Raw genomic sequence first — 27,946 nt, forward strand, 5'->3', positions numbered from 1 at the left:
AAGGCATGTATGTATGTAATGTACATGTAGCCTACCTACCCCCAAAGGCTCAGGCGGTCAATAACCAATCCAAGAAGGTTCATATCATGTAGGTTAAGTATGGGTGGATGGATGGATGGATGGATGGATGGATGTCGGCGTTTATCAATCCTACATCGGGCAGAAACACCAATACCACCCCAGCCTGTGCCCAGCCCGAAGCCAGCTTGCCAGTCGACACTGAGGTCGTATAGCTGTCTTGCCCATGTCGTAACGGGCCGTCCTGCATGACACGATCACTCATACCTAGCAGATATGCCCCCCCAAACTGCCATCCCATCAGTCCCTTTTCAGGCCGGCTCAATATATGCCGCTTGCATCGACCAAGGTAGAGTTGACGCCAGCACAACGCCACTTTCTCGCTACATCTGCCAACCTGCCGCAACCTGCCCTCGTAGGTTCGCTTGATTACTCTACAGCCAACCAACCAGCCAATCATGGCCCTGCGCCCCTACTCGACCTTTTCATCTGATCCATCCCCCCCAGTCGTCCCCCCAGTTCCCCTCCGGCGCGCCCCTCGACGAGCCCCTCGACGAGGCAGGCAGGCAGGCAGGCAGGCAGGCAGGCAGGGAGATAGGCGGGCAGGCAGGCGGGCAGGCAGGGCCGGGCACACTGTCACACTTGGGAAGAAGCCATCGAGGCCTCTAGTGAATCAAGCACATACCCCGGGCCTCCACGTCTTCTCGGGCCTCCCCTTGCGTTCTACTTAACCTTGCCAGGTCTGCAACACCTCGACAATTCTGGACCTGGAAAACCTTCCCACATCCGACGCCCTCGGCTATTACCATCTTTCTTACACCTTTATCGACGCTGGTCCTGTTGCTGTCTTTGCTCTCAGGAACCAAGGGCGCCCTCCAGCTTGGTCCATCCTCTGCGATCAAGACCCACGCTCGTGGCACCCCCCCAGCCCGGCCTGGCCTGGCCTGGCCCTGGACACGTATTTGCGACCAGGCTGCTACGGCACCCTCCGGAGCCAAATCTGATTTCCTCTTCTTGAATATCGGTTTGGAGCAACGAGCACACCCCCCGCTGGACCGAGCCGACTGTAGGACCACTCATCGCGCTTCTCTTTCTCGGATGCACCAAGTGCATCTGAGCCACCCTCTTCCGACAGGGCTGACTATGCGCCGCCTGTCCGCTTCCGAGATCCTTTTCCCGAGCAGTCCGTAAACCGGCGCCGTTCCCGCTTTGGCTACTGCCAGACAAGGTGCTTGTCGACTTGTGGGCTAGCTGTCGGATGACGGATGTGACGTCCCACCTGCCAGTCGCCATAGGCAATATGACAAGACCAAAGGTCGACCCTGACAAAAGACAACGAACTGCTTGTGCTTGTGATTCTTGCAAACGACGCAAACAGAAAGTAAGTATCACGTCTTCTACTTGTACTACTACTACTACTTCCTCTCCTTCTCCTTCTTCTTCTTCTTCCGCTCCATTTCCACAAAGCTCGCGCCCTGTGCGCATGGAACCTTGACCCAAGCCATTCAAATCGTTCACGGTACATACGACCTCGTGATCGAGTGATGACAACAGTAGACAGCGTAACCAAGATAACTCAATGGCAAGTGTATGATTCTAGGGTGCCTGCTAGTGCAGTGCCTCCTCCTTACACAAGACGTGGCTGATGCCATAACAACTGCCGACAGTCAACTGGACTCGAGCAGCACGCTGTCTCACTCGGCCCACGCAGTTGTGTAGCCGTCCACAGCGCGGGGAAGGCTAAATGTAAAACTGTCAGTCATGCTTGGGCATGACGAGAGGCGCCACCGGACCTGCTCTATCGCCCGTGGTCACTCAGGTCACAAATGCCGATCTGGCGCTGACCATATATGCTTTTAGTGCAACGGACAGAAGCCGTGCAACACCTGCACCAAGCGGCAGCTTCCATGTGTATACACACCTTCGAACCTGGATCCCGGCGACAGTCCAGTTGGATCTCCAACAAAGCGTCGTCATGTCGACGCTTCACCACGTTCTGTGAGAGCAAGTTTGGGAGACATGAAGGCCCAGGCTAGCCATGCTGTTCCAGCTGGCATGCCAAATGCCACGCCATGGGACGCGGTCGAGATGACGCCCGCAGCACATCCGATCTCTGGGCCTCGAGCACCAGCACCAGCATCAACACCAGTATCAGTCCAGAAGACGCCCACTCAACCATCCCGTCGCATGACCAATCCTGGGGAGATAGACTCCGACTCTCGATCCCGGGTGAGCAATGCTAGCGGTGCTGCGGACGAAGCTGAAGTCTATCCCTCGCGCCGAATGCTTCAGGATTCCACAGGTCGGCTGTGTAAGTAACTTACTTGGTTTCCGAATGTTTCGTATCACCACAGCACTCCGTGACGAGAATGCCATTGGCCCCCAACAACCACAACGCTGAAAGGTCTTCTCGCACTGCTCAATTGTTCCTATATACTAAAAAGCAGAAGCTAACTTGGAAGATAGTATATGTCGGAGATTCTGCCAGCTTATCGTATCTACAATGGATACGCATGATTGTAGAGGGTATATCCGGCCCGTCTGACTTCACCACGGACCCTAGGCGGCATATGATTATGGAGGCAACAATGTCTCTGCCACCACCAAGTACACCAAGTGGTGTTTTGCCGGATCGTCATACCGCAGATGTTCTTGTGGGGTCGTATTTTGTAAACGTGGGTGATCGTTCGACATTGTTTTGCCGCAACTCCTCGCTAATGACCAGCAGACGACTGGGCTGGTGGAAGTCTTTGACCGAGATCTCTTTCGTACCCAGATGAACGAGTGCTATGAGGACCCCCTCAGCGTAGAGCCGTCAGTGCTGTGTTCTCTCTACCTGGTCTTCGCCATAGGATTAGTCTTGGCCAGGCCTAGGCCGGGTAGCCCAGAAGAAGCAACCATTGAGAAGCTTCGATCCGACAAGAAGGTGAACAGGGCCGAATTCTTCTTCAGGAACGCCAAAAGCCTTGCCGATCCTGTGTCAGGTTTCGAAGATGCGGATTTCTGGTCAATACAGGCATTGCTGTTGATGTCCCTATACATGCTGTCCGTCTCTAAAAGAAATGCATCGTATGCATACTATGGTAGGTTCGGATGCATTTCTCACACTATTAACAATACATTAATGGGTTTCCAGGTATGGCGGTACGTTCAGCGTTTGCACTCGGACTCCATAGGGAGGATTGCGACGTGATATTCACTCCGGTGCAAAGAAGGACACGCCGGAACCTATGGAGAACTCTGTTTGTGCTCGATAGATTCTCTGCTGCTTCACTTGGTAGACCAACTGCCATTTCCGAGGAAGACTGCTCAGAGAAATCACTCGATTTCCCCTATAAGATTGACGGGACCTCGGCGATGCTCAGCGAAGCCGAGAAGATCAGCGTGGCCGCACTGGATGCGGCCGTGAAGACGTGCCATGTCATTGGAGTCACGCTCAAGAAGGTTTATTCCAAACGCAAAATCTCAACAGTGGTCGCCCAAGACATAGCAGAGCAACTGGAAGGGTGGAACGAGTCACTCCACCAGGCGCTTCACTGGCGCCAGGCCATCGACCATCGACTGGACCCAAGCCACGGCATTGCCATTTTGCATGTCAATCTCCTACAGTGCCATTCTATCATGCTGCTGACGCGGCCATTCTTCTTGTATATCCTCAAAAAGGCCCAGGAGCAGGAGACTGCTGGAACATCTAAACCCTCCCGCCTTAGCCAGAGGATGGAGAAGTTTGCCCAAACCTGCGTTGAGGCGTCGCAGCATACCCTTCTTCTTGTTCAAACTGCATGGGAGGCAAAGTATCTACCGCAGTGCAACCCCTTCGTAATGTAACTGCCCAGGCCCCGGATGATTCGAAAGCACCATAGGCTAATGTATCTCCAGACATTTCGTCTTCGCAGCTGGCCTCATCATCTTCAGTAACGAGTTTGCCTCGCTATATCACAATCCAAAGGCGGAAGAGGCCATTCAAAGCTGCAAGTCGTTTCTGAAGTATTGTGCTCGGTACGATGCCCAGGCAGAACGAGTGTCGTGGATCGTCGAGGCTTTCGATCGGGCCAACAAATCTCGGCAGCCAACGGCGAGAAGGCTCTCCCTTCCAAGTCGTAAGATCCCCATAATCAACATTCCGGGACCTAACAATACCTATGATCCAATGGTCGGTTTTTTCAACCCCAACAGACCCGGTTCCCAGCAATCCCTCCCTTCTCTTCCTCCCATTATCAAGCAGGAACAGTCGATGCCCAACCCTGGTCTACCGAAGTCTCTACCCCCTATATTGCCTTCTGTACTCCAGCAGCCAAGCCCCGAAGGCAGTGGTGCTTCCCCCGTTAATACCGGGCTTGTACAGACTGGCGTCCATGGCATGGAAGGACTTGGCCCTCACGAGACAGAATTTGATTTTGACAGTCTCTGGCCGAGTAATTGGAATGCACATGCATCGGCTGGTCCGATGAACATGCCTGCTTCACAGGTTGATCCCTCGGAGGCCTTTGGCACCTTCGGTCTTGGCCAGGCGCCCCCGGGAAGCCTGCTCAGTGGTAGTGTTAACATACCCCTGTATCCTCCTTCGGACTTTCGGTGATGGCTTGCCGCTCACTCCACTCCAAATGCACAGAGCCCAGCAAGGGGCTACTCGAATGACGCTCTCAGCCGCAACATAGTTCACAGATCCGTATAAAAAGAATTGGCGATATATGGGAATGAAAGATTAATGGTTATTTTCCTGTTCTTGTATATATATGATGATATTAGTACTTTCCAAATCATCCAACTTATATCAGCTGGTCCTACCATCAAACGACGGAGACAAGGCCACATGGTATTCCAGGAGAGAATCTACAGGAGCGATGGCCATTGGTACTGGGTTAGCAGCAACCTCATGAGAGAACTAGAGATTCTCCAGCAGCAGTCAGCGATCTCAAAGGTGGGAGTTTCAACCGCCAATTCCCTATAATCATCCAAAACAGTCCATCATCTTAAGCAACACGCTTCGTGAGCCTTGTTGTTGGTTCCTCCCTGTGGGCCAGCCACGGTCATTACTGAAACCTCCTGAAGTCGTTCTTCCAATGTATGGTCTAGATAGCCGAAACGCCGACGAACCAGTGATACTAAAAATAAGGTGGCCATCTACATCCTTTTTTTCATGCGCCCTTGCGTCCTTGCTCGCTTCGGCGTGCCCGCCCGTAGCAAACAACATCCAAGTAGCACCCGTGCCCCGTTATCTTTAATGACATTGATTGGAACGACGCGAACACGATACGAAGATTAACTTTGCGCTTAAGGATCGGGGATATGGCATCATCTCGAAGAGGCAGTTTTATGGATCAAGGACTTTCTTTTTCTTTTCCAGTACCAAATGCAAGGTCTATTTCCCCCTTCTCCGCCCTCTCCCTCTATTTCCTTGCTCAAGACCTGCTTAGGCGAGATAATGCCATTGCCGTTGTCATTATCGTTCATCATGATAGTATTCTCCCCCGCCAACTAGCCGCCAACCCCCAGATTAGATTGAGCGAGTAGTGGTTGGTACTTTTCGCGCCGGGACGGTACCGCACGGCTCGTCAAGGTGATCCATCGGATCAAATTGCACCCAGCGTAAAGTCGTAGGCCACTTCCCACTTGGGCCCCTGCTCGTCCTTGTCCGTCGTCGCCTGGACGGCGTGGAACCGGACGCACAGCTCCTTCTTGGTGGCGAAGACGCTGTCGTTGCCGACGTAGGGGTCCTCGGCATCGAAGAGCTGCGTCGTCAGGGTACGGCGGCCGGGGGCGCTCACGACGAAATGGACATGGGCCGGGCGGTAGGGGTGGCGGTCTAGTAGCTGCAGCAGGCGGCCGCTGGGCCCGTCGTCAGGGACCGGGTACGGCGTCGGGCGTAGGCAGTAGAGCGAGTAGGCGCCGTCGGCGTCGCGGGTCGCGAACCGGCCGCGCAGGTTCATGTCGGGCTGCGACGGGTCCTGCTGCTCGTACAGGCCGTTGGGTGCCGCCTGCCAGACGTCCACGGTGGCGCCCGGGATGGGCTCGCCCGTCTCGGCGCTGAGGACGCGACCGTTAATGTGGGCCAGGCGGGCGGGCGCCTCTTGGGCCCAGTCAGGGACGGCGCTGCCATTGCCATGGGTGCCAGCGGGAGTAGAGGAAGAAGAGGAGGACGGTAGTTGCAGGATGCTGCCGCCGTACGGTAGGTCGGGCGCCGCGGCCCGGTAGAACGGACCCAGGACAGCCGAGGGGGTCAGCGTGGTGCCAGGCTGCTGGAGGAGCTTGGAGGTGATTTCGTCGACGAGAGATTCCAGGCCGAGGATGTCACAGAGGAGTTGTGTCTCATTGCGTTTGTTGTCAGACATCTGGCCGGCTTGGTTGATCTACACACATTTTGTCAGTCCCACCGCAATCAGCCGGATACAAGGCAAAATTATTGAGGATTTTTGGGTTTCCATCTTTCTTACCAGGTCGACGCCGGCGGTCCACTCGGCGACGGTCAGGTCCACTTCGCGGGCGAAATCATGCAAGTGCCGCAGCAGACTCGGCATGATCTGGGCCAAGCGCGGATTGGCTTTGGGACCGGTGGCAGCTATGACCAAGTCGGTGAATTCCGGGTCATACTGAGGCTTCGATGAAGACGAGGACGACTTCTTCTTCTCAAGACCATTGGCCTCGTCAACCGTCTTGGTTGGGATGAGCATCGTTGCAGGCAACGGTGTGGTATGTGGGCTTCGGCGTGGGTTTTGGACCTGAGCCTTTCGCGTGACGAGCAACGGAGCAAGGTTTGGGACGAAGGCGCTGCTTCTAGCTACTGCTGTGCTCTTCACGTGAGAAGGGAAAGAAACGTTAGGAAGGTTTTGACTAGAGTCTAGTGATTCCTTTTGGGCTGCCGAAAAGTTCCTGGTTGGATGAAATCCAAGCAACCAGTCCGAGCAGAAACTCGAGTCAAGTGAGTCGATTTAAGTAGCCTGAGGGGGTGGAGGAAAGCACCCCTTTCCTTCTTCGTGACCAATAACCCTCATTGTCTGGACAAGTGCCACCATCCTCTGCTGGCCGGGCAAGGGGCCGTCCGCAGAGTCATAAAACAGGCCACGGATGAAGGCGTAGCTATTTGCAGCAGCGCAAACGCGAGCAAGCAAATCTCAATCCCGTTTCAAGAACCCTTGGTTTGGCTGTCTGGCCGATATGAGTGGAAATGTCATCATGGGTAGCTACACAAGGGGTGACGATAACCATGGCACCGAAGCCGGCCGGTTCCACCGCGAAGCTCTGACCTCATGTTGCTTAGTATGCCAGGAACCGTCTTGTAGGACCAATATCAGCAGATGAGCACAGCGGTCGCCCTTTTGCGAAGAGGCAAACATGGCGTCAGAGTGGCCCCAGGGTTTTGCTCAAAATAGCTGCACAAGGAGTCCAGAAGTGAAGGAAGTAGGTTGCTGGTCAGAAGTGATGGGTCGACTGCAAGTTCTCGACCCAGGCGGCACAGCAAACCTTGCCCATCTATAGTAGCACTCTATCTGGCATCAGGCTACCGAGATGTAGGGTGCATTGTTCCAGCGGCCATGAATACCCGTCCGGTTACAGAATGCGATGAGTTCCAGCAGCCGTCCTGGATGGGGTGGTAGACAGGCATATGCATGCACACAGTGAACGGCATGGTTGGCTGACCCGGTTCGTGGGTCGAGCGAAGCTGTCAGTCTCCGCCACGGGCGTCATTGGCGGCAGGGAGCGTGGGTGCGTTGTGTAATTGATATGGGTTATTGTAGGATCACAAGGGAGAGGAATCTGCAATGATCGCGGTGGAAAACAAGCCCGGGCCTGGGCAGGGTGCCTGTCATTTGTGATACCTCAAATGTACTCTCGAGGGAGACTGCAGGACCTCGCATCCTCCAGGGAGCTGACACCGCCTTCTGAGATGCCAGGTCCTGAGGCGGCTTCGCTTCCCCGAGGGCGGAAAGACGGGTGTCATGCACGTATCCCGCCGGACCCTTGCCCCGGAGACATCCTAAGGCGGGCCTCCAGATGCTCGTTCTTTTTTTCCCTCATACCGCATTAGCGACCGAGCGTTGTACACCAGTCCTCGCACCATCAACATCCTGCATTTTTTCGTTATCCCGGCCTATCCCATGTAAAGCGCTCATTGTAATGTAATGATGAGAACATAACGCGCAGCAGCGGGGCTGCCGCCTTCTTTTCTTTTGCCTTCTTTTTGATCTTCTTTGTCTACTATGCTGGGGCCCATTCTAATCTTCTTTTTCGTTTTGGTACTCTCCATCTTCCACGTCCCCATCGTCCATGTCGTCCGTGCTCTCATCTTCGGTCGTGTTAGATCCGCGCAGGAGGCTCTGGAGGTCGTCCTGGCTGATGATACTGTCCAGACTGCCGACCTTGCGCAGTCGCGTCGCCCTTCTACCGCTCTCGATCTCCCGTTCTACCTTCAGTCTATTGCTGACGAATTTGAGTTTGGGGAAGGCACTTTGCTGTCCCTCGTGAATCATCCGAGCTAGACGATCCTCATCCGGATCGCTGAGTATTCGGAACATGTCGCTGGGCTTGGACTTTGGCCAAATTGTTATCGTGCCTCCGAATTGCTGAAGCCATAGCTGCGACCAATCTTGTCCTAGAGGCCGGGGTAGCAACTCCAGATGCTTGAGGACTTTGAGCCACTTGGTGAGGTCAAGCTTGATATACTGCTCGGCAGCAGATCCCAGGTAGCCCCCACGCCAGCCACGACCTTTTCGGTGTGTGACGGGGGTTCCAACTGTGCCCCTCGACGAGAAGAAAAACAAAGAAATGTGGGGGGTTGACCTGGCTAACTATCGTAAAGTTGACGTTGAAGTGAAGATTCAGTGCCTTGATAGGAATGTCAGTGCGGAGACTGCCGTCTTTCCATTTGTGCCCAAACGAGTACGGAGACAGGCTCCCGTCTTGGTTCTTCATCATAAGGACAACGGGGTTCAAAATGCCTGGAACCGCAGCCGAGGCCAGAACTGCGGACCAGATGACGCAGTCCGGGCTGGTCAGGTAATTGCAGAGAATGGTCGGCGAATGTGGATCGGCAGGGACGCAAGACACGTTCAGGATGCGGCCAGTCCGCTCGTAGGCCTCACGAAAAGTCATTGACCCATGCGCCCACCAGCTACACTGTCGAGCCCAGTCCACCGAGTCAAACCTTGCGCCTGTCCTCCACCACCGCGGCAGCCACGTCGAGAGAGGCTCAGAACATGCCTTGATCTTATACGCGAGGGCTGGTATAAGCAGCTGTTTTAATTCTTCATTCGTTCGGGTGGCGACCAAAGCTGCAACGAGAGCACCGCCGCTTGTTCCGGTAATCACTTCAGGGATCAGGTCGGCTTCCAGGAGAGCCTTGACAACACCAAAATGATAATAGGCAAACGTGGCACCGCCGGACAAACATAGCGCGGTGCGTCCGTAGTTTGCGTGCAAATGCTTGAACAGAGTTCTCTTCTGCTCCGGGGAATCTGCGTCGTATTCACTAACAAGCGAGTGCTCTTTTCGACTGAGCGGGAGCGTATTAGTGTCGAACATGAGGTGGTGCGGAATAGTGTGGCGGCTCGACTTACCTTCGTCGACGAAGTTCTGCACCAGGTTCTTGGTTCCATAGTACGTTTCGCTGTACAGCCTCGGGTTTTCAACCCCAACAAAATTACTCTTGACACATGCCTCGATCATAACCCTGAGCTCGTCGATTGGCTTCTTGCCATTCGGGCTCGCTTTCGTATCTCCGTTGGATGTAGCAGCTGCACCGTCACCGTTGAGCTCCTGTATTTCTGCAGCCCGCCTGAGCTTGGCGATCTGCTCCCATACTCTGCGGACCGTTTTTGAGTCGTAGTAGGCATATTCATTCTCTTCCTTCCAAGCTGTGTTGCCAAGATAGCTGTCTAGCTCCTTGGCTGCTTGCACCCAGTCCTTGTAGCTGCTGGTGGCGCGCAGATTGCGTCGCAGGTTTTCCCTCTTTCCTCGCCATGCAACAAAGTACTCGTAGCCCCATACATATAGCCTTGTTGTCATGTAGGCCAGGCAGAGTCCGATGATCCAGGCCAGGGTGAAGAGCAAAAACGGGATTCGTAGCAGGCCGTACAGATATCCCTCGCGGGCTTCGTCGACGCTACGGCCCAGGGCCTTTCTGCGGCGCTTCTTGCCGGGCCGCGAGACTCTTTCGTTGACGGGGGCCCAGTCGTTTTGTGCCGATATCAGGAGGCTACCCTGGCTGCCATGGCGATGCTGAGCAGCGACGCTCGTCGGTGGCAGCAAAGTGGTAGTGTTGGGGTCAGGCAAGGTGAGGTTGCTTCCGCTGCGGAGAGCGGGACTTCGCAGTGTCGAGCCGTCATCGGCGGACGAGTTAATGGGATCTGGGGCTGCTAGGGCGGACTCAAAGGCGGCAATATCTTCTGGCGGGACGTACTCGACGTCGTAGCCCGGCAGCTGCGTATGGTCGAAAGTCTCTGGGGGAAGCCGTAGTTGTGATGGGGCTTCCCGAAGAAACTCACGCGCGGCTTAGCCTTGGTAGACGTGGACGAGGGCGAAGGCGCAGAGATGGAAGTTGGTGTTTCGTTTGCCATTGTCGTTAGTATGCTGGAGAAAAGTCCAAGTGCATCCTACCGCGCAATCGAGGGAGAAAGACGCGGCATTGCAGACTGAAGTATGTTTCGTTTCTAGTGTTATTGTACTGCTGTGTTGTATTACAGGAAGTGCCAAAAAGTGCCTCCGTGGGCATGGGAAATGGATGGCTGATCAGCCGGTGTCAGACAAGGGAAGGGATGACGTCTGCAGCGCAACGCAGCATTCGCATTTCAGCGCAAGCGCAATTGCGGTTCGTTGGGGCGCCGCTAAGCGTCCACAGGGGGCAGTGATGGGGGGCTCCTGGGGGGCTCCTGGGGGCTCCTATCATGCTTAGTAGCATATGTAGGGGAATTGGGGGGGTCCAGAAGCCCAGAAGGGGCCTGTACAGGCCTGTACGGGCCTGTACGGGCCTGTACGGGCCCCCTCCAGGCCCCTACAACCACCGGAACCCTTTCCACATACGGCCGTGTCCGCCCCAGCAACTCTGCAAGTTGAGCAACTAGGGCCTGCCGAGGTTGCTCTGCCGTACTCAATATAAAAATTGGAAAAGAAATCGTCTTTTCATTATCGTATCTTCGTCTGACAATCTGCCAACCCCGAACCACGGCTTGCACAGTAATGGGATGACTTGAAAACCTCGGCTTCATACCTTGCGGAATCCCTTTCACCTTGCATCACCCTGTGTATATTCGTGGCGTGGGGATTCTGGCGACGGCTCTGTTAGTTGGGCCACAGTCACCCTTGTGCGTTAAGCCTTGAAACATGGCGATATAGAAGGCTTGGAACCGACACCCGATCTTGTGATATTGCGTCCTACAATACTACCAGAGGTAATCTCTCGAGTTATCATGGTGGACATGAGCAACCAACCTATAGGGGGTTACTGCAGAGCAGCTGATCTCAATCATAGTATACTTACGGATGCTACCAAGGTAGTTAGTTATATACGCCGTGTGAATGCGTGATTCGAAATCCCAATATCGTATACCAATAGATTGCTGTCAATAATTAAAAAAAAAAAAAAAAAGTAGCGCGGGCTCGCATCTCTTGGCACTTCCAAACTGTATTCAAACGTCGCAACAGTTCGGATTGGACCCAATTCTACTTCAACTGCGCCGCATACTCTTTTGTCGACATATATGTAGAGCGCAATGTCGATATGGTCATTCTAGCTGGTTATAAACCAGCCTTTCTGCTTCTCTACCCCCGCAAAACAAGATTGTTGATACGAAAGCACTGTCGCTTTCCAGTCGTGCTGGTACCATGGCATGGAGCCAACGGTCCAGCATCGCAATACCCGAGTCAACAAATCTCCCAGCCGAAGAAAGGGCACATTCGGAGCTGATCCAGGACGATGGTAGCTGGAAGAGGCAAGGTCAGACCTAGGTTGAACAAAGTGCCTCTATTACCTGGACTCCCATTAGACCTAAGAAGCCCAAACAAGTGCATGATGCGATAGCTGCCCTAATAAAACGCCAAATTCACTGATTCATGTAGGCGTGCAACATCCACAGAGCACTGTATGCACGCGCTAAATACAACTCCTCCCGACGGCTTGCCCCCAAAGTGCTGTCTTGGCCCAAGGCTTGGGCGGCAACCCGCCTCCGGCTCTACAGCCAGATACTCGTCCCCTCCCTAGACGTACTGCGACAGCCATCTGATGCCCTCGCCGTAGCCTAGACTTGGTCAGTATATTGGTCGCATGTGTACTGAGTGTTTCAGCTTACCCTGTCTCATAACCACGCTGCACATAAAGACCTCGATAGGTCGGATGCCCTCAAGGGGCACTCTGCCCTTGCCGGTCGTCTGGTACATGCCAAGCTCGTGGCGCAGCTGCTCCTCAGAGATGGCATCGGGGTGGTCGATCTTGTTTCCGAGAACGACGAAAGGGACCTTCTGGAGCTCCTCCATGGACAGAAGCGCATCCAGCTCCGCCTTGGCTTCGGGGAAGCGCTCGTGGTCCTTGGCATCGACAAGGAAGACAATGCCGTTCACTTCGGGGAAGTAGTCCTTCCAGAGCCGGCGGGCTGTCAGGAGGTTAGCCATACATTTTGATTGTTTATCATGTGCCAAAGTCGAGCGTACCTTGCTGATGACCACCAAGATCGAATGTGGTGAAACGCACGTTGCCGATGGCAAGTTCTTCCGAAGCTGGTGACCGTGTTAGCCTATGGACACGTGCCCAAGAGAGCGATCGGGATCGATGGGCGGCGACATACTTGGGTGGAGGGTCGGCTGGAGGATGGCAACTCGGTCATTCTATCCGGTATCAAGTCAGTACCGGTCGTCTTCATGTAGAGGGAGGGTTCTTCCACGCAGCGCAAAAGGCGAGTGGTTGTCTGGCAACATACCTTCAACATGTGCAACAGTGTGGTCTTGCCGGCGTTGTCGAGACCAAGGAAAAGAAGCTTGGCATGCTTGTTGAGCAGGCCCAAGGAGGACAAAACGTCGTAGACTGTTGTTCACCAGTAGCGCAGTCAGCTTGCAGAGTCCACGATACAGAGTAGAGGTGGGCACATCTGGATGGATGGACGGGCTGGCAAAAACGATGGGTTTCGTGCTAGAGGCGTTGGTCGGGGAGACGTACACCAGTTGATAATCCACATGATGGCGGGATTGCGAACTCGAGATCTGATGGGAGGTTGCGGGTAGCCAGCGGCGGAGAGCAATACGATGCTGGTGCTGAAGGTTCCTCGTCGTGCGTCGTGAGACAAAAGGTGAGCAGCAAGTATGGTGGATGGGCTCGTGGTGGATTTTGGGATTAAGGATTTGGATGACAAGTATGCAGGCCAGACTGACTTGGGCTTGTCCCAGTCCCAGTCCCAGTTGCTGCTGCTGAAAGGGCCAGCAGGTACGGCCCGATGTGATTGGCTCAAAGCTCACGGTGTGAATTCACTCTGGCGTACCGTACTGTCTGGCCGAGTCTAGGATGTAGGGAAAGCTAAGTAGGTATGAATGTGAGTCGGTCGCAGTCTTCGGTCTTCAAAGAGGACAGTCTCTGAATGAATGGCAATTGTCTGTTTGCAAACGGCCTGGGAGAACGTTTCTTGCATCGGACCAATCCATCTTCTAAGGCCACTATGAGTAGAAACTTTGATTAATCTACATGTACATACATGTGCGCAGTTATACGACAAGTCCGATGTACATCGATGTAGGTATATTTGTCTTATATCTGTCATATCAGAACAAATGCATGCTGCTGATCACAAAAAGCGTACCATCCAATGCCTGTTTCTCGGTCTTTCGGGCCCGTCCGTCTGGGAGGTAGGGTTATATAGGAATCGTCACAAATATCATGATCGAATACCTACCTAGGTACCTACACTACAGTCCCTATCCACGACACCCAACGTCACCGGCAAAAAATGCGCAACTGGACACTCATGGCAACTGTACGAAGCTTTCTTTGTCTGTTTGTCCAATCAAAATGTTGGAAATATTCAATTGTAAATGATGAGCCGGATCGCCACCTGACTATCCCCCTGATGATGCGCCTGTACCCAATGCCATGGTATCCGTGATGCTACCGCGCCTCCCGAATGCCCAAAGTTCTCGGTCGTGAAAGAATCGTAAGTGTGATGCATCTCTATATACATAAAAAAAAAAAGACTAGCCCTGTAAGCAAACAGGCCGCCGTGGGGAAAATGTAAAATAAACAGTGTAAAATGTAAGGTATGATACGGGTTGGGAATCGTCATAACTCGTAGTTGTTTAAAAAGCGAAGTGCACCAGGGTATCAAGGCAAGAACAGCCAACGCATGCTCTTTCTAGATGGAAAGAACATATTGGACAGGGTTAGGACCAGCTTTGCCTGCCATATGAAGTCCTAACTCTCTCATTCGTACTAGGCCTTGGCCTGGTTGAGGACGCTTCTCCGGGACTTGGCCCTTCCGAGCCCGGTTGAAGTGCTTATGCATGTACTTCTCTCGCCGTCTTTGACGCTTGTGCTCAAGGCCCTTGACAATATCAATAGCACCTCGTACATGACCCTTGGCACCAGTATAGGCTGCCTGTCGGCGTCGCTGACCCCTCAGGTTGTGCGCAAAGAATGCAGGGGCACGAGGCAGCGACTTGGTTTGAGTGAGACCAGGCCGGAAAGCGAGCGTCTTGTTGAATTCACGCCCTCGCTTGCCAATTTGCTTGGGCGAGGCGCACGGAGTCTTGTGGGCCTGTTTGCCAGGAGGAGGTGACACCATTCTTTTGGGTGAAGGCTTCTCGGCCACGCGTCTGGGCGACCGCCCGCGAGCTTTGGGTGCAGGCGAATGAAGTCGCTTCGGCGGCGGAGAACGATACCTCTTCGGCGAAGTTTGCTCGCCTCTCTTCTTCCGACGATCAGCTCTGCCGTTTTCGTGGTGCAGGTCCTCAATTTCCCCGTGAATCCAGACTTGATCGTCGCTATCTTGGCCGGCCTTGTAGGAATTGGCCAACTCCTCCTCTGGTTCCGAGGTGGGAAAGCTGGGATCAATATCTTGGGGAATCAGGCAGAGCTTCTCTAGCCGCTTTTGTGTGATGCATGATATGTAGGCATCTTCGAGTGGCCGGTCTTCGTCTAAAGTGCCACAGACAAAATCCGTACTGTCCGGAAGCTCAGGGGTGCCCGGTCGAATCTTGATACGGCGTGTCTTCTCTCGGGAACGTGGCTGAGAGTTAGATGCGTCGGACGAAGAGTCGGATCGACTCCCAGACAGTGAGGGTCGACGGTTGACAGGTGTGGCCCCGGACAATAGCGCGGCTTGGCCGTGCGTCCACAGCTCCAGGTCTTCACCTTCGTCTTCATCATCGGAGTCGGCGAATCCAACCTCGTTATCCGTGTTATACCCATCCGAACAGTCGTCGTCGGTTCCATAACCAGATAACGAATCGTTGTCCTCATCAACCTCCTCTTCCTCCAAATCGTCTTCATCATCCAGAGCCACACTATCATCATCGTCGTTTTCGTCCTCGTCCTCGTCCTCGTCGTCCTCATCTTCAGCGTTTCCTTCTTGTTCCTCCTCTTCCTCCAATGCTTCGTCTTCGGCCTCCTTCCCCAGGCGACGAATGACGTTCTCCTTCTGGAGGGTGTCATTAATAGTTAACCGTGCTGCCGTTGTAGGCGGATTCTGGCGTATCCAATCTTCTTCGCGAGGCTCGTTACTAGCAAATTCGCAGAATCTCGTCGAGTCGCAGTTCAAGTCCACGGGGTTGGCAGTCAAGAACTTCTTGGACCGGAAAGCTACTGGACTCTGTGACGACCTTCGAGGAGTCAATGATCGGCACGAGCGACCAGTAGAAGGAGATCGGTACTTTCGGAGGGTTGAAGGGGATCCACCACTATTTCTGCGAGTTGGTTCAACCAAAGTAGGAATAACGACTTGGGGCTTTTCTACACCTGGATGGGTAGTCTTCGAAGTGCATGCGAATTTGATGCAAGTCTTTCGCTGAGGGGGGTCCACGGCCTCAGTTACAGCAGGCTTCTTGGGTTCTGGCTTTGGTCCACAAGCGAATGAGATGCATCTCTTCTTCGCCAAATCCTCCACAGGACGCGTCGGCTGAGTATCGGGTGCTGCTGGGTTCGTGGTCTTCTTTGGGGTGACATCCTTATCCGAGGGTTGGGGAGACTGGCCAGCGGATCTTAACTTGGAGGTGAAGTTATCACCAGTCAGCGGACCCAGGCGGATGACGGGGGTGGGGGACTGGGTGTATTCGTGCGTGCGGGGCTGGTCAAGCCAGTATCACTGGTGAGGTCGGCTGTCGAAGCGAGGCTGGCAGTGCTGTTCAAGGAGCGGCGTCTTGAGGAAAAGCCTAGAGTGGCGGGAACGGTTTCGTCGTCGTCAGACTGGTGTAGAGCCTTTGTCAGAAGGGACTGTGAAGGCTCCCTGCACTTCCTGACGATTGTTCGCCGAAATTGGCTGTTCCTGGACGTTGAACGAGAGTCGTCAGGAGGTTCGTCAACTTCTGCCGCCACCTCGTCTTCGGTTTCATGCTGCATGTGTGCACCTTGGGATGACCACGCCATCATGATGGACGTGGCAGAGTCGCGGGTTCGATCTCGGGCCATCGCAGGTAAGGGGATAGTGATCTGCTATGTATGATGAGTAGTGAAGTGTTGGCCACTACTAAACCAGATGATTGCAGTTCTGAAGCAAGTAATGCTGTCTGGGCAGACAAGAGTCGCAAAGTCGTTCAACGACGCGATCGAAACGGGCCGGACAAGGTATTGATACTCGGAAAAACAAGCGAGAATCGCCAAGCGACTTTTTAGAGTTAGAGTTGCTGCTGCTGTTGCTGCTGTTGTTGAAGATTGCACTATGTGCCGTCTTCGCGACCAGTATGGTGTCCCTAGGGACAGCGCGGCTATAATTCCGAGGTCATGGTGTTCTCAACGAGGTCCGGGTGGTGGTGAAATGTGGTTTGTGTTTTTGAAGGTGGAAATCCGATCTCGCCGCGCAGGACGAGAGAAAGCTGACTGATGGGCAACGACCAAATTTGCCCTCAAGTAATGCCGCGCCGGAAGTGGCACACACCTCTCTTGATGGGGGGAGCAGATGCAGACAGGCGGGTAATAAGGCACGGGCAGGCTCTGTTGGTGTCCTAACTTTGGAGGTGGGCTATGTTTGTTTCCCACTGGACTGGACTGGACTGGGCGTAAAAGTGGTTAAGAGAGATCTGCAGGAAGCGAGACCACAGGACAGACTGCAACAGATGCGCCTCGGGGGCCGGAGTGGCAGGGTCTCTTTGCAAATTCTTGGCCTTACTCGAATCCTCGAATGACGTTAAGGCTATGGATTTGGCGACTGGGACAATGGGAATCAAGATGAGACAAGGTTCGTAGGAGCTCGGGTTGACGAGTCGAATGCGTCAGCCCAAAAAATTGGGAAAGATGATATCAGCAGGAGGCTATCAGGAGAATATCAGGTTTTTTCTTCTGCTTTCTCTTCCTCTTTCGGTGCTGACGGCCAACGAGCAGTGCAGCACGGCGCAACAGCAACGAACAAGTGGTTAGGTAGGTAGTAGTGGTTCAGTCAACGCGCATAAAAGAGTCCAAGTGGGCGATCGCTGGATTGCGTGGGAGAAATGGGCCCTTTTGAGAGGTGCCGTGCCGTGGTGCCCGACCCAGGACCCAGGGCCAGCTTCTCGCTTTTCGCTCTGAGGTATTAACGTGACGGGCTTAGCTCGAGAAGGAGGAGACGACCAAGGGCTTTCTCACATCCCCATTCTTCGCGACAGGTAATCAAATCAAAAATCACTCCTCTCTCTCATCTCGTCAGTGAATGGCCCTTGTCAGCTTGTGTGCGAGTGGGTAGTTTTGGGCGGTGGAGGGGGGCTGCACTGCTGCAGGCGACCAAGAAAGGGAGGAAAAAGTGAACAGGCGGTAAGGAACTTCAAGGTTGGGACTTGCAAACCGTCTGAACTCGGGGGGAATACATGTGGTTGGATGGGCGCGTTCGCCGGATGCGAAGTATCCTGTCTGGGCCATTACAGTGTGCATATACTTGGCTGAGAGTATACAGTAAGTCCCAGTAAGTACTAGCTCCCTCGGCCGCAGCTCCGCTGTTGCGCTGACACTGGTAACCTACTCCTGCGGTACAGTGCAGGTTCCTTGCCTACAGTCCTTCCTCCGACTGTGAGACCGTCATGTCTCTCTGGTGGATCGGATCACTGACTGGGGAAGACGGCTTTGGGCCTCTTTTCTTTGTCTTCTTTTTTTTGCTGGGACTTCCGTTGCCAGTTGTCGAGAGTCCCCCCTAGTTCAGGGGTTTTCATTGGCCTGCCTCCTAAACTTTGGCTCAGCTTGTTTGAAAACAGATGCAGGGCTTTGATCTGGCCCCGAAGCCGCTCATCCGCCATCCGCTTCACTACTCCCAAGCCGGGGCTATTTCGATGATTTTCTTTCTGGAAGTCCGTGTACACCCTAGGCATAGCCTAGAGGGGAGAAGAATTTTTTCTTCTCCTCTACTAAAACCGGTCTCAACAGTGCCATTCCCAAAATTGCGGTCGACCAAAATAAACACCTTACCAGCCAACCTGCACAGTAACAAAAGGGCTCCTCCAGGGCTACCCTACCCTTATGCATCCGGCATCCTGTTGGGGGTTGGCGGGCCAGTAGCAGGCGTCCGAACCCAGCAGCACTTGCATTGACGCATGTGCTCTTGTGCGATGGCGACATGCATCTGCAAACCGTCTAGCTCGGCAGGAGGTAGGTTATTTCGGGGCTTTTCCCATTGGCTTGGGTTGCCAGTTCTTGCGAAAGCTACCCTACCTGCCTGCCTACATTCCAGATGGATCGCCTAGGTGAGACATGCTACAGAGGAGAGGGGCCAGGTATCTGGCAGGTGAAATACCAAGCCGAAACATACCTAGGTAGGTACTGCAGTGTATAGCATAGCATAGCATAGCATCGCATAGCATGGGAAACAACGAGTGCTGCTGGTTTCACTTCTCGCAGGAAAAGTATATTGCCGTCGTATGCTTCTGCTGGATTTGCAATACCTACTCAATGTGTAGGTTTCATGCCCACAAGTGAGGCAGTAGGAGCCAAGTAGTGGAAATTGTCTGGTGCTGCCATGCTGGTGTCAAGTCACAATGTATGCTACCTACATAAGTACTTTAGGTAGGTCGGGAACTGCAGCAGATTCACAATGAACCAACAAGTCTTTAAACCTCGGCGGCTCCTTCAAGGTCTTTCAAGGTCTCTCAGTCCCTGCATGATGATGATAGACATTCCAATCTTATTCCTCAAACGCTACTCTTCGTTGATTCGTTTGGGCCATGTCGAGTGGACTCTTCGCCCGTTGCTTGACCACATGCTTGTAGGATACCCCATTCGGGGATTCGGGTTGCCTGGGAAATCAGCGTCTATCAAATGCATGCATCTAGTTAGCTATCTTCTTCAGACACAATCAGCAAAAGACCGGTCCAATACCTGCGGATAATGTCCGTCATTCAAGCTGTCTGGTGCAGGCAAGTATGCGATATTCCTACTTGGGCAACTCGGTCGCAGGAGCAGACATACACCCAGTGATCTGATGGTGCATCTGCCCCCTCACTTCCATATGACTTCATAAATCTGGTCATAATCTATCTCGCACAGCAGTCTAGAGTAACGGAAATCGTCTCGAATGGGTTGACGCGGCAAGCGAAGGCAACACAAAAAAATGCGAGCCAGGTGGGGGATCATCAGGATCGCCAGGATCGTCTTCGAAAGCTGGGTACATAGCTGACAGTTGAAACCGGATTGTGAAGCAACTAATTAACCTCCATACATATTGCACATGTGCATTGCAGCCTCGGACTGGCGACCGAAAAGAGGATGAAGCTATTTGGATCGACTCTCGCTGCCAACTGCCTTTGTATGCGGCAATGCTGTGTGGCAGGTGTCGAATTCAGACGTTGGCCATCTCACTCGAGCTCGTTCAGCACAAAGATAGCGCGGGTTGACCGCCAACTAATCTAATAAATCACCATGCTGGCGGCCATCGCGGCGGCTCATTCTATTCGGTATTCACAACAGCACCATCACACTCACCACCACTCACGGGTTACCATCTCAGGATGGATGGATGCTGTCAACCCCGCACCCTTACGCACCCCATCTCTCCCAAGAGACTGGGCAAGCGGAATGATCTGTGATACCCCGCCAAAGACTTTTCGATTGGGTCGTTATCAGGAATACCAGACTAGATGGATCCAGAAGACACATGGGCGGCATCAGCGCGTAGTAGCAAATACCACCGGCCGGTGGTTCTGTTCGGTCAAGGGTCCCAAACCTGTATCACCATCGACCCCTCACTGCGCGAGAGAGGATATCAGGGTCCTATTTCACCCTGGGCAGCCAGCAGGTCTCGTGATATGAATCGTTTCAACTTCCGAGCCAGCCAGCCAGTAGAAGATAAGTCCACCGCAGTAGTGGCATGAGATGTGCGTTTGCGTGGTAAGGGAACACATTGTTGCAATGACGGGCCATCGTCGATCTCCAATGGAGACCGCAATCCTGACTCGGATGGGAAAGAACAGTTCGGACGGTGCGTTCGCGAACAGGCTTCTTTTCTGCAAGCACTATCCTCGACGAGCTTCGTGAAGCTCATTAGGTAGCCCTTGGCAAGTACTACTCTCAGTAGCCGGTGACGTATGTGGGATTGTCGAGGCTGAGAATGCAAAGCCATCCATCCATCCACCCTTCAAGCTTTCAACTATTCTGGCCGGCCTCTTGGCAGGGTGGCATTAGGTTTTTGGGCACAAGCTTCGAATCTCTGATGATAATAATAGATGTGCTAGTTTGTATAGTTTTTTTTCCCGACTCAAGGTTTCATTGCAACATGAACGGAGCAAAGCCATGGCCATGGCTAACACATGTTCATTCATTCAAGGTTACGCCAAGATGCCCAACCGTGTTACAGTTAGTTGAACAGTTGAACGGACACACAAGCCCTCAAACATTACCAAGGAGCGAGCCTCAACAGCCGGGAGGCCGGATTCGGCCGCTCCCCCATAGGTAGACTGTGCTAGTCGCTGGGTCTCAAGACGGGCTATAGAAAACGCATTGCTGTATGACCATTCTACAAGCCAGATTGGTCTGGCCGTTGAATGCGAACCAGCTAGCTGATGAGGGGAGTATGCGTAAAGGTTACGAGAATAGCAACGTCCGTCCCGCACCCACACAACCTGCAAACGCGGGCAAAACAGCAATAAGTCAAGTTCTCAGGTGGGTATGTACACAAGTAGGTAGCAATAGATACCTGTGCACTTGGACAGTGCCGGTTTTGTTGGCTTGTGGCACGTAAGAGGTGGTCAAGATCCGTTACACTTGTCACTGCGCCAGCCAGTACGGGGTTGGAGCAACGAATAACAGCCTGTAAGAGGCTGCTTACTCGCGCATGTGCATCAAGACGAATACGGCACGGGCTGGGCTTGTCATGAGCATTGAGGAGTGACATAAGATGGCCGTTCAGCATCCTGTAGGATTTCGCAGCAACAGTGATGTAAGAAGCGAGCCACTTGCTAGACATTCCCAGCAGATGACGAGATATGGCATGATGGGTGGCAGATGGGCATGTACGTCGTATGGGACTGCTTGCCGTGTGACTCCCGTCGGCTTTCGGTTTGGTCTGCGGAAGGCCGGTCTTTTGGAGGCCGGATATGTAAGGCAGAAAGACGCATGGACACAGCAGAAGCAGAAGCAGAAGCAGCAGCTCCATCGTGGGATTTAGTCACATGACCATTGAAGCTGTTGCTTATGTAATTTACTCCATCTAAAAGCTCTCTCTCTGTAGGGTACTGTAGGTACCGACCGGCAATGAAGCCTTTCGGAGACCGAGATTATCCGAACAAACAGCCGCAAGCAGCCTGGGCCTTCTCGATTTTGCGTGACGAGGCATCGTGAGCATAGAGGCCGCTTCGTACAGTGAAATTCCCAATTGACATCACCCGTCAAAATGAACTCCCTCCGAATTGCCCGAGCAGCTCTGAGAGCTCGCCCTGCAGCTTTCCGCGCTCCTCTCCAGCGCAGAACATACGCTGATGCTGCTCCCGACAAGGCCAGCATTCCATAGCTCTTCATACCATGGGAACCAACTAGTGCTAACAGATATCTACAGATCAAGCTGACGCTGGCTCTGCCTCATCAAGTACGAACTCCGTCCCCGATATACGACGGCTTCACGATGCAATTGCCACGATTAGCAGTCCTTGCTTTCACTGCCGCCCACATCCGTCGCAATTGCGAGCCGAGCTAATATATGCCGCACATAGGCCATCTTCAAGTCGCAGGGCGTCGTCCAAGTCAACATCCCCGCCGAGTCTGGAGATATGGGTGTCCTGGCCAACCACGTTCCCGCCATTGAGCAGCTCAAGCCCGGTATGATCGAGGTCGTCGAGGATGGCGGCAGCAGCAAGCGATTCTTCCGTATGTCCATCCAATGTTCGACACCAGACACCAAAGTCAAAACTAAACAAAGCAATTCCATCTAGTTTCTGGTGGCTTTGCTACCGTCCAGCCCGGCTCCGTCATGAGCGTCAACGCCGTTGAGGGTTACCCTCTCGAGGACTTCAGTGCCGATGCCGTTCGTGCCCAGATCACCGAGGCTCAGAAGGTCGCAAACGGTGGTGGAAGTGAGCAGGATATTGCAGAGGCCAAGATTGAGCTTGAGGTAAGCTCTCGAATCACTAATCCAACGAGTTGGTTTCGCTAATACATCACAGGTTTTGGAGAGTCTTCAGGCTGCCCTGAAATAGAGTGTATAGAGTGAAGCCGATTCAAGTGGAGCATTCGTGTACATCAAGATTTCCTATAATTCACCCTGGGGCGTAACTGCAAGAATTAAGCATGACTGTGGCATGAGCCATTGCTCCTTCCGGATAATTTCCCTGTGCCTTCTGCAACCTCCTCCGCCACCCGTTGCGGGCTGTGTCATCAATTGTCTGCAGCTAAGTCATTGAACTTAGTCAACTTAGTACATCTAACCTTCAACAATGCATCAACAGTTATATTGCAGCAGTACTTAGAAGCCAACATGACCGCCATGCTCTCCGGCGCTTGCTACGGTTTCCCAGCATAACAGAAAGCAGGCAAAGACATTGGGGTCATCACTTGACGACAATGTCCCTAGCTGAGCCATCTGTAGCCTCGACCCTGGCCGTACCTGACCAGCAACAGCCGGAATACGTGGAGTTCTTGGACGATGAAGGTGTCCCCGACGGCACCGTTAGATGTCGACTTCAACAACTACAAGGCATTGCACACCCAAACCATCGAATGTCCGATGCTGTCTTGCAAGAGAGGGACCGCGAGAACGTATCAACTGGCTAGGGACAACGTTCTGCCCTCCGACATGTCAAATCGTCCCCTCAGCACTTAGATGTGTCTCAGTCTTCGGTGATACAACATGATCATTCTTTTGTTGAGCTGAAAAGCCCCCGAAACAAGCATGTGGATGCGCATGCCATCACACGAGACCGCCGTAGAGGGCACAACTGCAAGCTTGAACTTTCGGAATGCAGCGCCTGCGGACCTCGTGTCACTGGCCTCCGAGGTAGCTTCTCCATCGAACAAATACGTAACCATCCAACTTCGGGCCAGCCTGTCTCTGACCAATCTGCCATGGGCACTGCGGTGAATCGCCGAAGATCTGCCCGCGAGCTCTTTGAGCAGTACGGGGTCGCCCGGCCTTCTGGTTGGCTTTCGGATGAGGAAGACTTGACTCTTTCGGGAGATAGAAACGCCAGCCCCCGAAGATTCTGCAGGATTTGCCACGTTTGCTCTGCCCGTACCTGGTCACCGAGGGTATGCTCGGCTTGCGGTCATCGCTTTTGCGAGCGCTGTCTATGTGAAGCCTCTGAAGACAGCGAGGAAGCCCATGTGCGTTTCTCGCATCATCCAAGTAGAACTATAAAAGAGGGCGGGGCAAAATACAGGCCACCACCGTTAACTACTCCTGAATCTCAGAGCCGCCGCCAACAAACATCTCAAGTACTACATACTGAAGTCAAATCCCAATCGCATCAACAATCAGCTGGGTCACGGCATACTGTTTGGTACGAGGCTCAGCCAGAAAACCACGATCGAACCCCCGTACAAGCCGCCTCCTCGGGATTTCGTCCTAGACACAATGCGAGCGAGGCAGCCCAGAGTCCGCCGGCGTCAGAAACAAACAAGCAAAGCATGGCCTCCGTAGGAACAGAAATAAACCCTCTCCGACCCCATCTACGAGCCGACACTCTTCGATCGCATCCCACTTGGTCAGTAAAACAAAACCCATTTCTGATTGCGGATAGAGAGGCAAAAGCGAAGGCTTCAGGGCCAGGAGCGGATGGCAATGGAGCAAAAGCCAGACAGTCCCGTAATGTGGCAGAAAGTGCGGTACGCCATACTACGCGCACTGGGGCCAGTGATGACGAAGAGGCCGGGTGCGAAAACCCTGTATGCAGGGCAACACATGAAGGGCATCGCCCATTCAGACACAGTGTCTTCTGTGCCTTATACCGAAGTAGCCAAGACGAAGACGTGTATACAAGCCCACGAGGCCTCGTTGGGGAACAATCTCAACAGACAAATGGCGCAATTTCCAAATCCAGACTAGCTGAGCAACCATCCTCGGCGGTAGAAGCTCTGCATTCACGACACGATACCATTCACCGTCATCACTCCCCAGGCTTCCACGGCCCGCACCATATCGCTGAACATCTTGCCCTGGCGGCCGGCCATAACCTCCGTGGTTCTCAGTCGAATTCCGCCGGGAAGGCTATAGGGCAGTCGGTTGTGGAAGAAACAGTCGAAGGTTCGGAAGTGCGTGAGAACCGCGCGGAAACTACAGAGCAGTATGCGATGAAGCAGCTCGAGCCCCTCACGCAGGTCCAAGCAACCACAAAAATAGGCTCGTTTCGGTACAGGGAAGAGCCTCTGCCACATGGGCATCCGCCGAGCGAAGAGCATCGCTACACCTCGGCGTCTGCGGAAACAGTTCTCGACGATGACATCTCGAAGGCTGACTCTGAACTAGCCGAGCCTGAGTCTGAAGTGCACGAGACCCACCAAACTCTTAGGCATGTCCAACGCTCCCAGCATATGCGACGTGCAGTAGGCGAAGAACGCCCGTCGCCGGTTGGTGATAATAGTGTACCTCACGGAACGCCATCATCGAGAAGTCCATTTCGAGTAATCAAGCGGATGGGCTCGACTGCGTTTGCGGGCCAAGGTGCTTCGTCAGGTGAGGGAAGTTCCAAGGGAGAGATGAGACCCCCTTTCTACCCGAGAAGCAAAAGAGCCGGGGAAAACGGACTCTCAGGCTGGGTGGCAAGCCAAGACCAAGCATATGGAGCAGACAACCAAGCATGTAGAACGGACAATGCACAAGGAGGTACAGTATACTTCCAGAATTGAATCGACCAGTCGCGGAAAGACGTTGAGCGCAGCGCTGGATGCCAGATCAGACAGCGATCGACAAAGCCATGTATCTGATGAGCGTATAGCTTTCAATGGCCAGGAAAGGGGCGTCGCACCGAAGAGTCGTGTCGCAAGCCCTCCACCATGGCTTAAAACACCGTCGAAAAAACCTGCCAATGTTCAGGATAGGCTACGGCATGTGGGTACAAGAAGTCAGTATGGCCTATCTCGAGCCAGCAGGGAACAGTATAGGCGAGTCGATCGCCCGAATAACTCAACACGTAGCCACGACCCTTCCCAGAATACCCCAGGTCGACTATCAAGCTCCAAGTTCGATCTACGATATGCCTCGAAAGACCCCCAACGGACAGTGCACACACAGGACGAGTCGGATACATGGCTTGGCCTTCCATCGGGATTGCAACAGCAAGACACGGCAAGCAAGTCATCTGCGGCGCAGCTAAAACACACCGCCTCTCAGGAGGAAGCTCCAGTCCCTGTGCAGAGATCATCGTCTCAGTATGAGCACGAGAGTGGCTATACGGAGAGCTGTATCTTTTGCGAAGCGCCGTCACCTACATCACCTCACATGCGTGGACCTCACGAGAGAAACGCAGGTGCCCTCAGCCCATCGGTAGTGTCCTCGAACAATCCATCAGGCAAAGCAAACCCCAGAACGGAATCTGTCGAAAGCAATTATCGCAGAGCTACACTGCGTGCCCAAGAAGAGCTTGATCAACTTTTCGCTGAGACTCGATATAGTTCCCACCGGCAAGGTACCGTGGAGACTCGGGCAACTGCAAGTGGTTTCAACGCAACACCGTTGCGACGGCGACAGGTGTCCTTCCAAGACGAAGAAGAAGCCCCCCGAGTACAGAAATCTGCCTCGAATTACGAGAACGGATCTGATGAGTCTTTCTCCTTTTCCAGCAAGGGATCGAACCCCGAGATCCATCGACCAACCCCTATCGCACCCCCGAATCATGACTGCCGGTGGAAAGACCGGTACATGGCGCTGACGTCGGAGATTCGGCAGCTGAAGGCGGAGATGTCGACGCGGGAGTCGTTCCATGACGTCGACGCCGATTCGGCCCGGGACCAGGGTTCACAGCAGCAGGATGAGGATCTAGGCATACAGGGGCTGACGATCGTCATGCACTTGAAAGGGAAGGATGACCTGGTCATCAACACCGACCTAACACAGGAGGCCGAGGAAGTCGAGGAGTGATCCATGCCATACACAATCTCGTCCTACACTTATCGGCCCACCGAAACGAGTATGCTATTAATTAGGGGCGTGAGGCAGAGTATGCAACCCTAATGTTCCCTAGAAGTGGCCTAATGAACATCCGTAGTAACTGTATTGATTCAACCAGTCATTTGGTATTAGCTTCGCTTTGCTGTGGTCAACTCTTCATCGAGTGTTCGGGCTTTGTGTTTGTCAATAGTAGTTCGCCTATGTCCCAACATGCGTCAAGTCATAGGATGTGACAAAAAAGAGCAAACAAGGCCAAAGTAGGTGTTATGGGTGCCATTGAGGCAGACGCTCGCAGTAATTCAGAGGTGCAACGTTTCGTGGTTCTAATACCCCCCGTCTTCGTTTTCAAAGGCTTTCGGGGTAGCAACCGCTCTTTGTCACCGCAGCAAACACACACCACACGGAAGGCTTCATAGCAAGCCCTGCCATCAGATCGTATATTACTCCAAGGAGGAGCAGTCCTTTCAGGTAAATATGACCCCTATCTGCCCGCACTGGTTCCGGGATTCACTGCCAGAGGCCTCGTTCGATCTGTTCGGGTTTGCACCCACAAGATGGATTCGATCTGTCGAAAGGGGCACCTACCGGCAAGTGAACAATAGCAAGGTCTCGGGTGTGGAAAATTCCCAACGTCTTTCGAGAATGCAACAGATCAACATTCTCCCTAGACTCATCCAACCGGTCTGGCTAACGAGTGACCATCAACATACGCACAGGAAACACCAAGGAACCGTCCAACGAACCAGCCAACCCCACCGCCGAGCGGCCGAGCGGAGAACCACAAGAATGGCACTTCGGGTCTACAACCCCTGGGCAAGGGCCGAGAAGAATCCCCCTCACCGGCAGCGACTGGCTCATCCCGCTACAGCCCAGGAGTACCCCTTGGCCTAGTAGAATACCGGCAATTACCGGCAACACCGCATCCAACGTCCTGCCAGGACTTCGGCGATATTGAAGGTACTTTTATGCATCCCGGAGGTGACGAAGAGGAGAAAGGCTTGTTCGAAGACGGCAGCCAATCTACCATCACTGTTGCTCTCCCCGGCAGCAACAAGACATCGCTGCCCCTTTCGCGGCCACGACTCGGCGGCACCGCAGAGGAGGAGGCAATGCCCATCATCACTCATATGAACCTCGAGTATGAGCGAATGGAACAGATCATGATGTTGTCCATGGGCTATACCCCCCACCTCCTGTCCCGGGACTCCATTATAACCACGTCCTTGGCCGGTTGCCTGTCGACTCTATCCCAATGA

General features: G+C 53.6%; 8 protein-coding genes across 8 annotated transcripts; 4 read left to right on the forward strand and 4 right to left on the reverse strand.

Moving 5' to 3' along the window:
• Nucleotides 1–1,789: 1,789 nt before the first annotated feature.
• Nucleotides 1,790–4,597, forward strand: PG997_004327 (Fungal specific transcription factor; the record flags this gene model as incomplete). The annotated part of the gene is made up of 6 exons (XM_066808642.1): nucleotides 1,790–1,828; nucleotides 1,879–2,329; nucleotides 2,485–2,693; nucleotides 2,747–3,101; nucleotides 3,155–3,842; nucleotides 3,898–4,597. 6 exons carry the CDS (start codon nucleotides 1,790–1,792, stop codon nucleotides 4,595–4,597), a joined length of 2,442 nt encoding a protein of 813 aa, XP_066672260.1.
• A 994-nt stretch (nucleotides 4,598–5,591) lies between these two features.
• Nucleotides 5,592–6,689, reverse strand: PG997_004328 (catechol 1-2-dioxygenase 1; the record flags this gene model as incomplete). The annotated part of the gene is made up of 2 exons (XM_066808643.1): nucleotides 5,592–6,368; nucleotides 6,453–6,689. 2 exons carry the CDS (start codon nucleotides 6,687–6,689, stop codon nucleotides 5,592–5,594), a joined length of 1,014 nt encoding a protein of 337 aa, XP_066672261.1.
• Nucleotides 6,690–8,231: 1,542 nt separating this feature from the next.
• PG997_004329 (uncharacterized protein) lies at nucleotides 8,232–10,571 on the reverse strand (the record flags this gene model as incomplete). Its single annotated transcript, XM_066808644.1, has 3 exons — nucleotides 8,232–8,678; nucleotides 8,806–10,452; nucleotides 10,500–10,571. 3 exons carry the CDS (start codon nucleotides 10,569–10,571, stop codon nucleotides 8,232–8,234), a joined length of 2,166 nt encoding a protein of 721 aa, XP_066672262.1.
• Nucleotides 10,572–12,207: 1,636 nt separating this feature from the next.
• Nucleotides 12,208–13,178, reverse strand: PG997_004330 (putative GTP-binding protein SAR1; the record flags this gene model as incomplete). The annotated part of the gene is made up of 6 exons (XM_066808645.1): nucleotides 12,208–12,248; nucleotides 12,300–12,599; nucleotides 12,658–12,723; nucleotides 12,792–12,831; nucleotides 12,924–13,027; nucleotides 13,160–13,178. 6 exons carry the CDS (start codon nucleotides 13,176–13,178, stop codon nucleotides 12,208–12,210), a joined length of 570 nt encoding a protein of 189 aa, XP_066672263.1.
• A 1,164-nt stretch (nucleotides 13,179–14,342) lies between these two features.
• On the reverse strand, nucleotides 14,343–16,612 carry PG997_004331 (uncharacterized protein; the record flags this gene model as incomplete). Its single annotated transcript, XM_066808646.1, has 2 exons — nucleotides 14,343–16,185; nucleotides 16,236–16,612. 2 exons carry the CDS (start codon nucleotides 16,610–16,612, stop codon nucleotides 14,343–14,345), a joined length of 2,220 nt encoding a protein of 739 aa, XP_066672264.1.
• A 5,374-nt stretch (nucleotides 16,613–21,986) lies between these two features.
• On the forward strand, nucleotides 21,987–22,785 carry PG997_004332 (ATP synthase subunit delta; the record flags this gene model as incomplete). Its single annotated transcript, XM_066808647.1, has 5 exons — nucleotides 21,987–22,088; nucleotides 22,149–22,235; nucleotides 22,303–22,456; nucleotides 22,522–22,700; nucleotides 22,753–22,785. The coding sequence occupies 5 exons, from the start codon at nucleotides 21,987–21,989 to the stop codon at nucleotides 22,783–22,785; spliced, it is 555 nt and encodes a 184-aa protein (XP_066672265.1).
• A 364-nt stretch (nucleotides 22,786–23,149) lies between these two features.
• On the forward strand, nucleotides 23,150–26,660 carry PG997_004333 (uncharacterized protein; the record flags this gene model as incomplete). The annotated part of the gene is made up of 4 exons (XM_066808648.1): nucleotides 23,150–23,344; nucleotides 23,420–23,833; nucleotides 23,996–25,256; nucleotides 25,387–26,660. The coding sequence occupies 4 exons, from the start codon at nucleotides 23,150–23,152 to the stop codon at nucleotides 26,658–26,660; spliced, it is 3,144 nt and encodes a 1,047-aa protein (XP_066672266.1).
• A 504-nt stretch (nucleotides 26,661–27,164) lies between these two features.
• On the forward strand, nucleotides 27,165–27,946 carry PG997_004334 (uncharacterized protein; the record flags this gene model as incomplete). The annotated part of the gene is made up of 2 exons (XM_066808649.1): nucleotides 27,165–27,257; nucleotides 27,407–27,946. The coding sequence occupies 2 exons, from the start codon at nucleotides 27,165–27,167 to the stop codon at nucleotides 27,944–27,946; spliced, it is 633 nt and encodes a 210-aa protein (XP_066672267.1).

The sequence above is a fragment of the Apiospora hydei genome (genome assembly GCF_038363865.1).
Source record: "Apiospora hydei strain CBS 114990 chromosome Unknown utg000004l_segment0_segment0, whole genome shotgun sequence".
In the NCBI taxonomy this organism is placed as follows: domain Eukaryota; kingdom Fungi; phylum Ascomycota; class Sordariomycetes; order Amphisphaeriales; family Apiosporaceae; genus Apiospora; species Apiospora hydei.